This window comes from Cryptomeria japonica, chromosome 5 (assembly GCF_030272615.1).
Source record: "Cryptomeria japonica chromosome 5, Sugi_1.0, whole genome shotgun sequence".
NCBI lineage: Eukaryota > Viridiplantae > Streptophyta > Pinopsida > Cupressales > Cupressaceae > Cryptomeria > Cryptomeria japonica.
This window is the reverse complement of record NC_081409.1, coordinates 851,299,037-851,314,830: the sequence shown is the minus strand read 5'-3', so window position 1 is coordinate 851,314,830 and position 15,794 is coordinate 851,299,037. Positions and strand designations below refer to the sequence as shown.

Sequence of the window (15,794 nt, the reverse complement as noted above, 5' to 3'; positions counted from 1 at the left end):
AACTGAACATTTCATCGAAACAAGACCTCTCTGGAATCAGGATCAAACAACCTGTATGCTTAACATCCTCATAGTAGCCAACAAAAATGAGGGGTCAGCTCTTCCACTCCATGGCTTTCCTCTGAGCATTAGGAATAAAAGCCCATGCCTCACTGCCAAACACTCAAAAAAAGGAAACATCAGGCTTGTCATGAGACCAAGCCTCCTCAAGAGTCATATGTCGAATAGCCTTGTGAGGCATCTGATTTTGAATATAGTTGTCACAATTGATTGCCTCAGCCCAAAAAGATGAATCCATAGACCTGGATTGAATCATATAATTCTCCATCTTCCATAAAGTTATGTTCTTGTATTCAATGGCACCATTCTGCTGAGGGGTGTAGGGAACTGTAAACTGATGCTACAAATCATGCTCAGTGCAAAAATATCTGAAAGCCCGATTCACATACTCCCCCCCATTATCTATACGTATTTGCCGAATAGAACAACTAGACTACTTCTCTACAAATGTCTTGAAGATTCAAAATGAATCAAAGACATCAGACTTGTACTTAAGAAAGTACACCCATTTGTGTCTAGAGAAGTCATCAATAAAAGTGAGCACATACTTGGCCCCAGAAAAAGGAGTGGTAAATGACATGAGATCACTGTGAATCAACTCCAAGGGTGCCAAAGCACGAGGGGCTCCTCCCTTTGGAAAGGGATCTCAATGATTCTTGCCAAGCACACAACCATGACAAACACCATCATTACAGGAAATTTGTGGGATCCCAAGAACAAGTGCTTATGTACTCATCTGCTGAAGATATTTGTAATTGACATGGCCCAAATGCTCATGGCAAAGTTTACTCATTGAATCTGCATGTGCTATAAGAGATGAACCGACACCCACAGAGGGCTCAAATCCATCAAATATGTAAAGACGAGATGTAGTATCCACACTCCTAGTAGCCACAACCAAATCAGAATCATGGAGGTCTCGAATAACCACATCATGTGGCAAGAACAAAAACTGTCTTACCAGAGCTAGAATGGCAAATTTGATAAATGGACAGGAGGTTCATCGAGATGTTAGGGACAACCAGAACATCCTGCAGAGTACCCCCATCCAAAGAGACAAAACCTGAACCTAAGACTGAAAGCTAAACTGAGTCACCCACTACAATCTGTGAAGGACCACAAGAGGCAAGAGAAGTAACCAACTGCTAAGTGTGAGTCATATGGTGAGAAGCACCAGAATCAAGTATCCATGTGGACCTATAGGTCGAAGCTCGAGCAGTGAGAGCATGACCTTTCCCTGTGGAAGGAGAAGATGCCTGAGGTGAGGAGATGTGATGCTGCTGCATGGCTTCCTCTAAAGCCTTTAAACATTTCCAACACCTGGAAGCTGGATGTCCTTCCTTGCTACAGAAACTGCAAGTGTCTCCTGATTTCTTCTTAGTCTTGGAGGAAGACTCACCAGACTGTGAGGATTTCCCTTGTTTTGGAGGAAATGGAGGTTTCGAATCAGACTTAGGAGGTGGCTTGGAGGAAGACTCACTGCCTGCAAAATTCTTCTTGGGCTTTGGTTTCTACTTTTGTTTCTCCTTCTCCTTAGAGGACTAAGCAACCAATGCATTGTTCTTGGAGCTTGTGAGCTTATCCAGTTGAGAAAGATGAGACTGCTCATGAGACAAATGCTCACAAAAGACATCAAAGGTAGGCATGTTGAAACGAGCACCCAAACCATCCATGGTGGAGTAGAAAGCAGAGGCAAAAAACTAAAAGTGACCCTGAAGCTTCGAAAGAATCAAATGAATGCACTTTGTATCTATCTTGATCTTTCCACATCTCTGAAGAACAGATCTAGTAGTCTTGAACTTGTTCAAAAAATCCTCAATGGTGGGAAAGGAATCAAGTGACAAGGAAACCAAATCGGCCTCAATCTGCAATGCCTGAATCTCATTTACCCTCTCGAAGAGAGTGTAAAACTTCAACTACATATCCCAAGGAGTAAGAAACTCATCAAGGTGACATAGAAGACTATTGGAGACATGCAAAGAGAGCAAACCCATGGCCTCATCCATCTTGTTCCTATTTTGAAGAAGCACATAAGGACACTGTAATACTAGCTGAATCTCATCCAAACAGGACCACAACCCCCGTGCCTTGAGAAGCCTCATGATGTGGGGCTTCTAGGTGTGATAGTTGTGTGAAGTCAACAACTCAACTGAAGGATCTGCCATGAGAACAAAAAAACTTTGCACCTGCACATGCTTGTTGGTTTTTTTTATTATGTGATCTTTAAGAATAGACAAAAGATGCAGAAGGGTTTGTTCATTTTGAGAGTTTAGGTGTTCTTTATTTCTGATATAAATGACAGAAAGCGAGAAAAAAAGTCCCTCCCACAATAGATAAACCCAAACCCTAGTAAAAACTGATGAGAAGGAAGTAGTCCATAAGCAAAAAAATTTCAAACTGATATCTCATGTACATGAGGAAAATTATGAGAAAAGAGATCACAAATCTTAATAGAGCAAGCTGAGAGCTTTTCAATGCCTATTCAATTTTGAAAAATGGAGTTTGCACAATCTACGGTCCCGTAAGTGCAGAAAAGAAGCTCAACTTTGATTGGAAACAAGTAGAGTTAAACAACAGATTCGGGAAAACAATCCAACTCCATGATGTCCATCTTGGAACCAGCTTTCCAATGCCTATTCGTTTGCCAAAATCCTACTCCTAATGTGAAAGATAGACCCAAAAAACCAACCCCTTCCCCAAAAAGGGCTAGAGGTAGGAGAAGCCAAGAGGAGGTGGCCGGAGGGCGGCGGTGGTTATGGTCGGGTCGAGCGGTGGTGGCGAGATCAGGCTAGACGGAGGTGGTGAAGGTAGCTGGCGGTGGGGCCGGAGGGCCGGAGGGCCGTCAGGGCAGAGACTGGTGGGGCTGGAACACAGTAGTCGGTCGGCGGGGGCCGAAGGGGCTGGCGGGGGCTGCAGAGGGCTACCGGCGGGGAATCCGGAGGGGTCAGTGGTAGGGGCCTAAGTGGATGGCAAGGGCCGTAGGGGCTAGAATGACAAGTCTGGCAGGCCGTACAGTGGCCATACTGTCAGGTCCGGTACTGCGAAAAACTTACACCCCAAAAAAAAATCAAATTTTTTTTGAAAACATTTTTTTTTTTCGCCCCTTGTTTTAACTTTTTGATTTTTTTTTTATTTTTTGAAAAAAGTCAAGATCCGACCTCCATGCCATAAAAAGAGAAATTTTTTTTTTAGATTTTTCTTGATTTGCGTGTCAGAGCTGTATGATCTGGTTTTGGAGGAAAAATTCACCCAGATGCTCAAAAGTCAAAAATAGACAAAGTTTATATGACTATAGGGGTTTTTGGGCCTTCTGAGCATGATGGTGAGGTCCGTTTAGGTCCAAAGTGCACAGAAAAATTCCTAACCCTAAGAACACAAAAAAATGTTTGAAACACCAAAGATGCTTCCAATGCAAAATGCTCAAAAATAGAAATAGATAGTTGCAAATCTGATCTCTGATACTATGTTGGAGTTGAGAAAATACAACACCGCAGGAGCCTGAAGATCTTCTGCAAGATGAATAACCTATTACAAGGAGAAGCAAGGAAGCAAAATAATCTAAAAGACAAAAACACTGGAAAAATATGCTCCAAAAGATGAGAGCTCAATAATCGCCAAAAATGTATTGTCAATAATACAATGAAAAGCAAATTAACCTCTAATAGGTCAAGAAACCCTAAAAAAGGGAAAACCCTAGGCTTGCACATAATAATTAATAAAAAGTATTAATTACTATGCACCTAATGTTAGCTTAAGTGTAAAAAGATAATAGGGAACTTAAAAAATTAAACAAATATTGTTTAATTAATCAAGTAAATACCCAATTACTCTAACATATTCAACTTGCTAGGTTTAACTATTCATGTTTATTTAGTGTATTCGTATTAAAATAAATTAACCTTTAATCTTTAAGGAGAAAACACTTTTGATTATGAAGTGATGATGTCCAAAATGTGGGACTTCATCCCTAATTCTTAATGTAAACATTCAAGAAGAATACCTCAATGAAATTTGAATCTGAATGACAACAACAATAATAATATAATTTAACAATTACACCATATCAATATCAAATATTAACAACTTTGGATAAAATATTTTAAGAATATCTACATATTTTAATCTTCTCAACTTAAAAGAAATGCAACAAAAATAAGCACACTAATATTATATTCATTAATAGAACACATAATCATTACTAGAAGAAGAGGAGACTGAGATAGACGGTGAAGAAAACACATAATCATAGTGGAATGGGAGGATACTGAGAAAGGCAGTGATCATCTTGTTCTCACCAGCTTCAATACTACTTCGCAATATACTCAATCTTTACGGAAGTAAACATTATGGGAGTCTTAGACAAATCATTGGACGCCTTTGGGATGAGCGTAACAATTATTTCATCATCTTCATCAATGCCCAAATCTTCCTGCATGTGTGAAAAGTTGACCTGTATATGTATCTAGAATACACAACACTTCAATAACCATTATTTGCATGGGTTAGTTAATCAAAAGTGATAAAATGAAATCCATTGCAAGTCAGTTTATTTCCTTCTAGTAGATGCGAGTTTAGATTGCCCTGAAATTGCTAAGCTATCCAGTGAGTAGACAACAACTAAACGAAAGGTTTTTATATCTATATGAGCATGAATATGAGCTAAATGGATGCAAGATTTAGGCTAGATATGCAAGATTAATCTAGCATGATTTAAGTAACAGATGAACATTTAAGCTAGATGATTTAAGCAATATGAAGTAACTAATATGCAATATCTCAATGCAAATTCTCAATGAACCCAGAGCAAAAACAACATAATAACAATATATTCTCTAGGATCTTTTGAATGAGAGATGAGATCTTGAATTTATAGAAAATTCATAAAGAAACCAATGACTGAGATCAAATGATGATGAGCGGTCAAGATTTTCCAAGAGGAAGCACAATCTAGATGAATTGATGTGATTGGATACTTTTCTCAATTTTAAAGGAAATTGAACTAAAATTAAAATAAAATAAGGAAATTACTGATTTATTCTCTATTTCATTCAATTTGAATATTTAATTATTTTAATTGCTTTCTTTGATATTATTTATCAATTTTTAATTTGTTTTTCAAGATTATCTGCAATTGATTTCTTTTCTCAAATTTTAATTCTTTTTTGTCAATTAACTCCTTTTTTGATTTGTTTCCTTTTTTGAAGATTTGTGCTCATAATTTTCAATTCCTCTTTCTTGATTTGTTTCCTTTTCTGAAGATTTATGACAATTTTTATTTTTTTTTCAAATTATTCCTCTTTTTGATGATTTAATGGAAAATTGATTTATTTAATTAAATATGCAAAAGATATTTAATAGATTAAAATAGGATAATTGTTTAAAAATGATTTACTTGGAATGATTTAATTAATTAAATAAATATTTAATTAATATTGAGTGATTGATTTGCCATGTGATATTTAATGATTAAAGAATTAATTATGTGGTAAAGATTTATTTAATTGCCTTTGGTTAGGACCTTGGTGATGTTGTCGAGATTAGGGGCTCATGGTTTAGATAACCATTTTTAGGGTATTACATTTGCCCCTCTTTGAAATAATGTGCGAGCAACATGTTGGTTCAAAGAATAGTTGACGTCTAGGAGATACGAGTTCTGAACTTGATTGATCACAAACTAGATGAAGAGCGAGGTGTTTAGCTTGATTTGAAGTGATGAAGCTAAACATAGTTGATTAAAGCGATACCGATCCCAAACTTGATTGAACTAGGAATGATAAAGAGCAAAGATACTGAACTTGAACTTGATTGATCAAGAAGCGGATCTTACTGATCTATAACTTGATTGAACTAGACATAGTGAGTGAAGATAAAATCAATCTTGAACTTGATGGATCAAGACACGATGAGCGAAGATAAATTGTCCAACTTGATTTGATGTGATGAAACTGAACATCTGCTTAGATTGAGTGCGATCGAAGATACTCTTTAAACCCTTGATTGAGTTTAAATGAATAATCATCTTGATGAAAAGTGATGAAACTAATTAACGTTAAGAGACTGATTCAAACAAAAACAATATTAGCTTGATATGAAGCGATAAAGATGATATGCCCCTAGAGATTGATTCAATTCAGATGAAAAAGAGATCTCAACTTGATATGAAGCAATGAAGCTGAGATGCCCCTTAGCGATAAGAATTTGTTTGATTTTTTTTAGTTGAAAATATTTTTGCTCGACTTTTGAAATAAATTCTTGACTTTGAGGTCATGAGTATGCCCCCTCGGGAGTGAAATCGAAAGATAACGAGGGTTGCGCAGTGATTGTAGGCAATTCTTTTTTCTTTTTTTTGTAGTGATGATAAGTTATTTGAGCACAAAGATTAATGTTGAAGATTAAAATCAGAGTTAATGTTTTTAATTCAATTGAGATTTAGTGTTGATTAATGAGAAATTGAGCATAAATTGAAGAAGAGAATGAATAGTTGATGAAAAGGTTGAGTGGTCAACGTCGTGAAATTTTGATGAGAGAATTGACGTCAGATTTTGCTTTCGATCCCAAAAATGGACTCAGGACAACCGATTTATGAGCTCTTGATTTGATTTCATCGTACTTGTGTTGATTGATTATGATATGTTGTTCTATATGCTTTATTCTATATGTATGCATATCTTTTCAGTATAGATGATTGAATGCAAATGGAATATGGATGTTTATTTTTGTTTCTTTTTATGCAAATAAATGAGGAGAATGGGTAACTAGTAATGCAAATGTTTATTTTTCTTCATGCAATAATATGAATGCAAATAAGTGTAAAATGAAATGTATGGATCTATATAAGATGCTCTTGTATGCAACTAACATCTCAATACACAAGTACTCAATCGGATAAATGATGATGAAAAAGAGACCACTTAACTAAGAAATGACGAAGATTCCAACTCTCATTGAGAAGATAAAGAGAGCATTTTTATTATACCGAAATCACTCTAAATTCACAAAATGCAAAATGAGATGCACAATGAAATGCAACCTAAACCTAGTCACTGGATTTGAAATGCTTAAGTTTCATCACTGAGCATTTTACAAGCACAATAGGTAGATTAGAGTTTTTTGCTTTTCCTGTACAATATTAATTATCTTGTCCGCAATGTCCCTTTTTTTGTTCATATCCTTGGACAGATTTCGCAGGGACCTGGATTGCATGATAAAGAAATTCCCTCAAAACAGACAAAGAAATGATGGGAACCTCCCTGTAGCATACAAACAAGTGGAGTTGAGGTATGTGTGGCGATTTCACCTTAATGTGAAGGCAATTATCACAGACACCCAGCTAATTAGATGTTTTCAGATCATCGGAATCATTCCTACAAGCAGAAAACAAAGAAAATATTATGCCCCCAATCCTTTGTCCTCTTAGTAAAGATAGACTTCCTCGAGTTACTCAGAGGGATAATAATTGAAAACCAATATGAAAGACAACACACAAAGAAAATTTCATGCATATCTCAAGCAGTTTAGTGATTGTTTTCAGTTTTTTTTTGCTTGTGTACTCAGTGATAAAACTCTTCAGTAGTCAAGAGATAGGTGACTGAATTAGAGTGAATGACTGGGTATCACTGATGTAAAGATGACTTGGTTGATACTGCTTAAGACATGTAAATTGCTGAACTAATTACCCTAAGACTAGGATAGTGATTGGTTTCAAGCCACGAGGGTCCTAAAAGAACCCGGATGTCACAAAAGTGACTAAAAGTTATGTACAAATGAAATCAAAGAATTGCATGAAAGTGGGAATGCCAACGTTGTGTTGATAGATGGAGCGCTTGAGTACAAGAGGTGCCTATTTGCCAGGTTTTCACCTGCTTGACAAAGATTCATTTTTTTTTTACCAAGGTGCTTGTTTACTAGGTTTTCACCAAGGCATTTTCTCTCTTTTTCCTTTTTTTTTCTTTTTTTCTTTTCTTTTCTTTTTTTTTTTTAATTTCTTCAGGACTTTTTCTGATTTTTAGATTTCTTCAGGACTTTTTATGATTTTTAGGATTTTGTTCAGGACTTTTTATGATTTTTATGATTTTTCTCAGGATATTTTATTTTTTTTAGAATTTTTAATGTTTGCCCCTAGTTTTTAGCAAGGCAAAAGGGATTTTGAGTACAGGAATGGATAAGCAAATGATGGCAGATGCTTTCAAGGACTATCTCACAATGTTAATCCAAGCACAGGGTCTAGATACAACAATGTAAACCAAGGATTTTAGTGATGTAAAGAAAATATTTTAGAGATGCAAAGCAAGAATATAGCACATCGAAGCAAGGATATAGCGTAACAAAGCCATATGGTCCAAAGAAGTAGCCATGTCAAGAGCTTTGTGGAAAACATGTTTTTGCATTTTGTCCATGGTGTTGATCAAGATCTGGATAGGGGACAAATAAGATAATCAAGATCAAAGGTGGTAATGAAGGATGTAAGCGAGCAATGGATAGGAGCTAAAGGGTGTGGATCAAGTGCAATATATAGGACATAAAAAACCTATAAAGATCCTTAACCTTGTCAAGATCAAAGGTGGAAAAGGGATATGAATGTAGATAGAGCGAATGAGGGATAATGGAGGATGAATGATAATGGAGGAAGAAGGATAATAGATGGATGAACATGGATGAAACTTTCTCCTAGTGTAAAGTGCAAAAGGATAACGGATTATGCATGATGCTTGTTTGCCAGGTTTTCATCATGGTACTTACCCAAGGCACCACAAGAATTGGTTTTCACTCATGGATGAAATTATTTCTCTTTACTTTTTTTTTTTTGATTTTTTTTTTAATTCACTTTTTCATCAATTTTTTAATTTTATTTTGGAAGATAATGGAGGTATGATAGGGGATGTAAGAAGTACCCCAATTTATTGTTTCTTTGGATGGTACCCTTAGAATATGTGTTGCAATAGACCATGGCTATGAAGGTATGCTCAAAGATGTTGACACGATAATGAAATGAAACTAGGACAAGGATTTATGTAAAGGATTGGATAAGAGGGATGGAAGGGTGAAAAAGAGGTGTCAGATAATGGATGGGATGTTGGAGGAATTGTGTATGGATAGATGGAAATGCTAGAAAGATCAACATTGGCACAAGCCTTGAGGGATGGTGGAAATATGGAAGAGAAGTGAATCTCAAATTTTGAGATTTGGATGGAGGAAAGGTTACAGATTTTGTGGCATAAGAACCCAAAATGGATGAAGGAGGTGATGAAGGAATAGACTCGGAAGGTTTGGATGGAGGAACAACAATTTTGGATGCCAATTTTGATTTTTCTTTAGATTGTTGTGCTTCAAGAAGCCGCTTAGGGATCCACATGGTTTTTTATTTTTCATGCTTTTGTAGTTCCTTAGAGTGCATTGCTTGTACAAGTTCCTTAGGAACCCATATAACTTTTGACTTTGCTTCTTTCTTTGTGGGCCTTTGTGGCGTTTTGTATTTTTCTTTTTCTTTTTGGATCATATTTTTCTTTGTTTTGACATGTCGATTAGATGGGACATGTTGATCCTTGAATACATGTGGATTACTTGATTTATGACTTTTATGCTTGGCATCCAAATTGCTTGGAGAAAGAAAATAATGTGCGGATGGATACGAATGATATGAAGGTATTTTAGATGGATGGAAGGTACTCAAAGACATGTGCCTTTGTTGATCCTGCATAAGGGATGGAGGGATATAGGGACCTAGAATGGATGGAAGCGATGATGGGGAAAGCGTATATTTGGATTTAACTAGAGAAATGTAGGATTTATGAGAGATACCAACATCTTCAGAAATGTCCCTAAGGCCATGACCTTTAACATTTTCTTTAATATGGAGGGGTTCTTGCTTATGTAGATCCACCCCTTTGCCTTTATAAATATTTTGACTTGTAGGATACACTTTGCTTTGGAAAGAGGGTGCGAGTCCATTATGAGATGGAGGTGGAATGCAAGGAATGATAGGATCATGAAAGGGATTTGTAGGCATGATGGATCCTTGAGGTGAAAATGGATGATTATGACAAGGAGATGAAGGGATACTTTTATCTTGACATGGAAGAGGACCATTGGATAAAGTAGGGAGGGTGTTTGACTCTTTATTTTGAATAGGATCGTTTGAAAAGGTGGAAGAGGCATCATGATCTTTCTTAGGAAGTGGATTAGGAATGGGACATGGAAGGATGCTTTTATCTTGAGATGGAAGGGGGTCATCTTGGAAGAAATGGAAAGGTATAAGGGGATCGTCATGGGATTCTAGGGAGGTAGGATATTTTTCAATCATTAGATGGGATTGAGGAGTTTTGGTGTCTTGAACTTGATTTATGACAGGACTTGTTTCTTTATTTTTTAGATTATCCTCTTGACATGGAGTCACTTCTAGGGAAGGGATAGGATTTTGCATAGGTGTAGGGGATTCTTGGAAGATCTCCATATTTTGGCATGATGGGGAAGCATTTTGAGTGGGACTCTCTAGAGTGGGTACGATTGGAATTGGAGTGCATGATGGCATAGGATCTAGGATTTTAAAATCATGTGAGGAACTTGTATCAATATTGGCATTAACTTGGATTTCCATAGGAGATAGCCCTTGAAGGTAAACATGAGAAGTTTCATTATTTGAAGGAGATGGTATGGATTGTTGCTGAGAAGTCTTAGGAGATGAAGGCATTATGGAAGGGATGAAGGCCACATATGGAGCCTTACTAGCCATAGGTTCATGATTTTGATCATGCTTAGAAGTAGTTCCTTCTTTTTCTTTAGGTGAGTCATTAGGGTCTTCAATTTCAATGACACCATTATCAATGAGATTTTGAATCTTATGTTTTAATTCCATACACATTGAAGTCTTATGTTTGTTATGCCTATGATATTAACAATAATTACTCAAAACTCCACATCCCCATGTGGTCTTTTTAGGCAATATGATAAGATTATGCTCAAGAAGGTGTTTCAAAGTTAACTCAATAGATTGCCCCAAAGGTGTAAACTGTCTATCTAGGGAATATATGTCCTTTTGTCTTGGTGAAGGTGTTTTGTGACGTTGTATGAGATTTGGTCTTTGATTGTCAATTATTTGTTGTTCCATCTTATGTAATTGTTTTAGAATTTCTTGAAGTCTAGTGTTCTTAATATCATGAATTTTAATCTCAAGAGGTTTCATCGAATCTTTTAGTTGAGCTTGAATGTCATATATTTCTCTCTTGAGATTTTGAATTTGTTGAGCTAAGGCAGCCATGGGCTTCTTACTTTTGTCAGAATTTTTAGAAGAGCTTCTGGTTTGAATGGGCATTTACAACCGAGGGGACCGAGAGCTAGATGTGTTGCAGAAGTCAAGATCAAATTGTAGCTAGTTGTTCGTTTAACGTAGTGATTGAGTGAAGTAACTAATATTTGGTCTAGTTTCAAGAATGGTCTATCCTGTGTAAGACGTTATCTAAGTTAACTTAGGTTTTGGTAAGTAGTTGATTGAACTAGCTAGAAGATGATTGACAAAATCGTACAACGCAACGACAGGGGTACACTATCAAGACTGTTTATGCTTAGAAGGATGATAACCAGTTTTATGCTTGCTATATACTGGCTTAGGCAAGTTTGACTATCTGAGACTGATAAAATTAGGAATTCGTATGATAGAGGATTGGATAGAGACGAGATTCTGATAGATAGAGTTTCAATGATTGACAAAGACTAGTTTTTGATAAGGACTAAGTTTTTGATGACTGACAGAGACCAGTTTGGACACAGATAAAGTTTATCACTGAGTTGTTGATTTTTTTTCTCCATTTTTAGTATTTTAGTTTCAGTTTCAGGGATGAAAACATAGAAAACACAGAAGATATATAATAATTCAATCAGAGCATGCTAACCCTACAAAAGTTGGCTTTAGAGAAGAAACCCAATAGCTAATTAGAACACGACCTCTAAGTCTCACACAATGGATTCTCAACGTCGTATTAGCCTACTCCAAATGCTAATGGGGGCACGATATGGCAAGTGTCTTGGGAGAGTTACTATCTCTCTTGCACAAAGATTATCCCCCTTTCGGAGGTGAATCAGGTAGCTTCTATCTTATAGTTCTTATTCAAGAATTATGTTTGAAATTACCCCTTGAAGTCATGCAAGCATGATTGAGGCCTATAGCTCGACAAGGTACCGAAACAAGTTGTAGTCACATAAACATGATTGCGACCGTGAAGCCCTAAAAAATGCTCGATATGAGAGATCTTAAAGAGAAAATTCAAATAATCCCATCCTCTAAGGCTTTAATCACCAGAGGCCTATTTATTATAGTGAGTTGGAATGCTCAAGTCCAGCTGTACTCACTTGGGTCATTCTCACAGGGTGATTACTTTTTCCCACTATGAAAGGCCCGCTAAAGGTACACAAATCTCAAAACTTAGAAAAAAGCTTCGAGGGTCTAGATTTTTGATTGTCTGTAAAAGATAAGAGCATACTCTCCTACCTCTCATATTTTTTTGAAAACACAAAAGATAGATTTTTTTTTTAAGCAGATAGCAATTTAAGTGCCTAAAAATTAATTTAAAGGATACATGATGTTTGGTTGATTCTCTTTAGGCAACCTGTAAAACAAACACATTAGTAGTCATGTTGTTTTTTATTCTTTGACAGGCGTATGTTTGATTGATAAATTCTTTGTCAAGCAGACTTGCAAACATTAAAAGCTCAAAATTAGTTGCCAAAATAACATTAAAAAAAATCATCAAAAGAAAATTCTAGCATGCAAACTGTAAATTAAACTAATCTAATAAAAATTTCCATTTTTTATAACTATCCTAGTTATGACAATTTTGATAGTACTGCACTCTGTCATTTATAAATTTTTAACCAGAGATAATTTGAAAACTTGCTTCAGTAGAAATGTGGAAAAATTGGTTTTACAAAACATATTAAAATTTTGTTTAGATCCAACGGTTCAATAAAATGTTATGCCCTTCGGACAAAGACCATTTTTGAGTCTCACAGAAGAATAAGTAAAATGATAGTATTGCACTCTGTCATTCCTAACTTTCAAACCAAAATATTTTAGGAAAATCGCTTCGATGAAACTGTAGAAAACTTGGTTTTCAACAAAATATCAAAAATTGGTTTAGATCCAATGGTTCAATAAAAAGTTATTCCCTCCAAAACGAGACCATTTTTTACTGTCATAGAAGAACAAGCAAAAAGAAAGATTTTTATTTGTAAATTTAACACATGTTTATTAGTTATAAAAACCAAACATTAAATTTGTTCAAGAAACATTAGAAATCTTGTAGTCATGGGTTCGAGCCCCACGGTGGGTGCCAAAAATGTGTGTGTGCAAAGTTGACTTGTATCTATATCTGGAATACACAACACTTCAATAAACCATTATTTGCATGGGCTAGTTAATCAAAAGCAATAAAATGAAATCCATTACAAGTTGGCTTATTGCCTTCTAGTAGATGCGAGTTTAGATTGCTCTCAGATTGCTAAGCTATCCAGTGACTAGATTACAACTAAATGAAGGATTTTTAAATCTATATGGGCATGAATATGAGCTAAATGGATGCAAGATTTATAGGAGTTGAAAAATACAACCCCACAGTAGCCTGAAGATCTTCTGCAAGTCGAATAACCTGTTACAAGGAGAAGCAATGAAGCAAAATCTGAAGAACATACAAAACACAAAGAATATGTTCAAAAATAGAGAGCTCAATATTCACAAAAATATGTAATGTGATTCTTACAATGAAAAGAAAGAACTCAACCTTTAATAGGTCAAGAAACCCTCAAAAGGGAAAACCTAGGTTTGCACATAATAATTAATTAAAATAATTAATTATATGCACTTAAAGTTAGCTTAAGTGTAAAAGAGATAAAGGGAACTTAAATAATTAAACAAAGAATGTTTAATTAATCAAGTAAATACCCGAATACTCTAACACCCCCCCTTAAGTTAGAATTAGGGAGAAGCTAAAACTTAGAACAGCTACTGAAAGCAATAAAGATGGGTCCCGGCAACAAGGCCTGATTAGGTACCCAAATACAATGAAATCTCTATGAACTGGAGAAATAGAGAAAACCACATGGGAACAAAACTCTACTCCAAAAAGAGATGGAAAAGAATATCACTGAAGCATGAAGACCCTGCAAACTCTGTCGAAGAATAACTGCTGATTTGAAGAACATCCACTGAACTAGAACATGACCAGGTAGAGAAGACTATAATCTGCATGAGTGCCCTCAAATGACACTACTCGAATCAGGAGGCAAACAAGGAAAAACAACTAAAATCGAAGATATAGATAGCATGAGAAACCAAAGCCTGAAGAGCTGATCAATCGAACCATGGAAGTATTAGAACCAATAGGATAAACCTCCCCATAATGCGGAAGTGGGAGAGGGACGGGAACACTGAAAAGGACAGCCAAAAACAGCTGCATGATGAAGAACCAAGAACATCAAAGGTGCTGAGACACATCATCATGAGGCGAATGTCATGGAAGGAACACTCACTTGACAAAGGAAGATGGCAAAGAAAGGCAACATCAACCCCCTCATGGCACTTGATCAATAGTGCATGTACAACAAGACACAAGATATGCAAGATTCTAAGTAAACAATGCATGATGTCACTTTATCTCAGTGTGTTTGCATATATACAATGCTACAATGATAAGAAGACTAGAAATAGAAACAAGAATCAAAATAGAGACACTGTACTCAGAAAAGAGATCTGAGGACTTGAAACAACCACGATATCCACAAGAGTGCTGAAAAGAAAAAAACTGAATAAAATATGTATGAAGTATAATCTAGAAATAAAACTCATATTTCTCGAAAGTACATAGCACAAGCTTTCTGAAAATATAAAGTTTTTGAAAAACAGAGTTCGGATGCTCATTCTACGTCCCCCCAGAGTGAAAAAAAGAGACCTCACTTTGACTGCAAAAAAACATAGTCAAGTAGCAAAATTAGAAAAAATTACCAACACCATGAGGTCAGCCTCGGAACCAGCTTTCCGATGCCTATTTGTTTTCAAAAAAATGACTCTGTATGCCCAAGATAGGGCCAAAAAACCAAACCCCCCCTGAAAAAGCCAAAAAAGGGGGTCTGGTTGCCTGTTGGTGGTCCAGTGGCCAGCGAGTGGAGCTTCAGTGGTGCATCGGTGGCGGCTGGGTGGCAGGGTGGCGGTCGGGTGGTGGCCCGATGGCGGAGCGGTGGTCGGCAGGAAAACAAGCCAGGCAAAGGCAGAGCCAGGCGACTAAGTGGCAGGGGCCAGGGCTGAGCGGTGGGGGCTAAGGCTGAGTGCAGCATGGCTGGCGGCGGGCTGGCTGGTGGGGAATAGGTAGTGGCCGGCAGGAGCGGACAATGGTCGACGGGAGAAACAAAGGCGACGGCCGGCGAGCTTGCAGCGGATCGGAGGCCGAGGGTCGGAGGCCAGAGCGTAGGGGGCCGAAAAGTGCCAGAGGCTCAAGAACCAAAATAGGTCAAATTCTATATGACCATAAGGGTTTTTGGGCCCTCTGAGAACGATGGTGAGGTTCTTTTAGGCCCAAAGTGCTCAGAAAAAAAACTCAAACCCTAGGTACATAAAAAATTCCTGAAACCTCAGATCTGCTTCCAAAGCAAAAATTCTCAAAACAAGAACATGCAGCTACAGATTTGAAGCTCTGATACCATATAGGAGTTGAGAAATACAACCCCATAGTAGCCTGAAGATCTTCTGCAAG

General features: G+C 36.8%; 1 protein-coding gene across 1 annotated transcript; it reads left to right on the top strand.

Annotated features, from left to right (window-relative positions):
- The first annotated feature begins 2,815 nt into the window (after nucleotides 1-2,815).
- Nucleotides 2,816-15,550, top strand: LOC131876226 (uncharacterized). Its single transcript, XM_059221105.1, has 3 exons — nucleotides 2,816-3,003; nucleotides 15,198-15,321; nucleotides 15,410-15,550. The coding sequence occupies exons 1-3, from the start codon at nucleotides 2,816-2,818 to the stop codon at nucleotides 15,548-15,550; spliced, it is 453 nt and encodes a 150-aa protein (XP_059077088.1).
- The last annotated feature ends 244 nt before the right edge of the window (nucleotides 15,551-15,794 follow it).

Coding starts and splice junctions, on each gene's coding strand:
- LOC131876226 (XM_059221105.1), top strand. CDS start 2,816: ATGGTCGGGTCGAGCGGTGGTGGCGAGATCAGGCTAGACGGAGGTGGT. Junction 3,004..15,197: donor CCGGCGGGGAATCCGGAGGG/GTCAGTGGTAGG, acceptor TTGGTGGTCCAG/TGGCCAGCGAGTGGAGCTTC. Junction 15,322..15,409: donor CCAGGCAAAGGCAGAGCCAG/GCGACTAAGTGG, acceptor GGTGGGGAATAG/GTAGTGGCCGGCAGGAGCGG.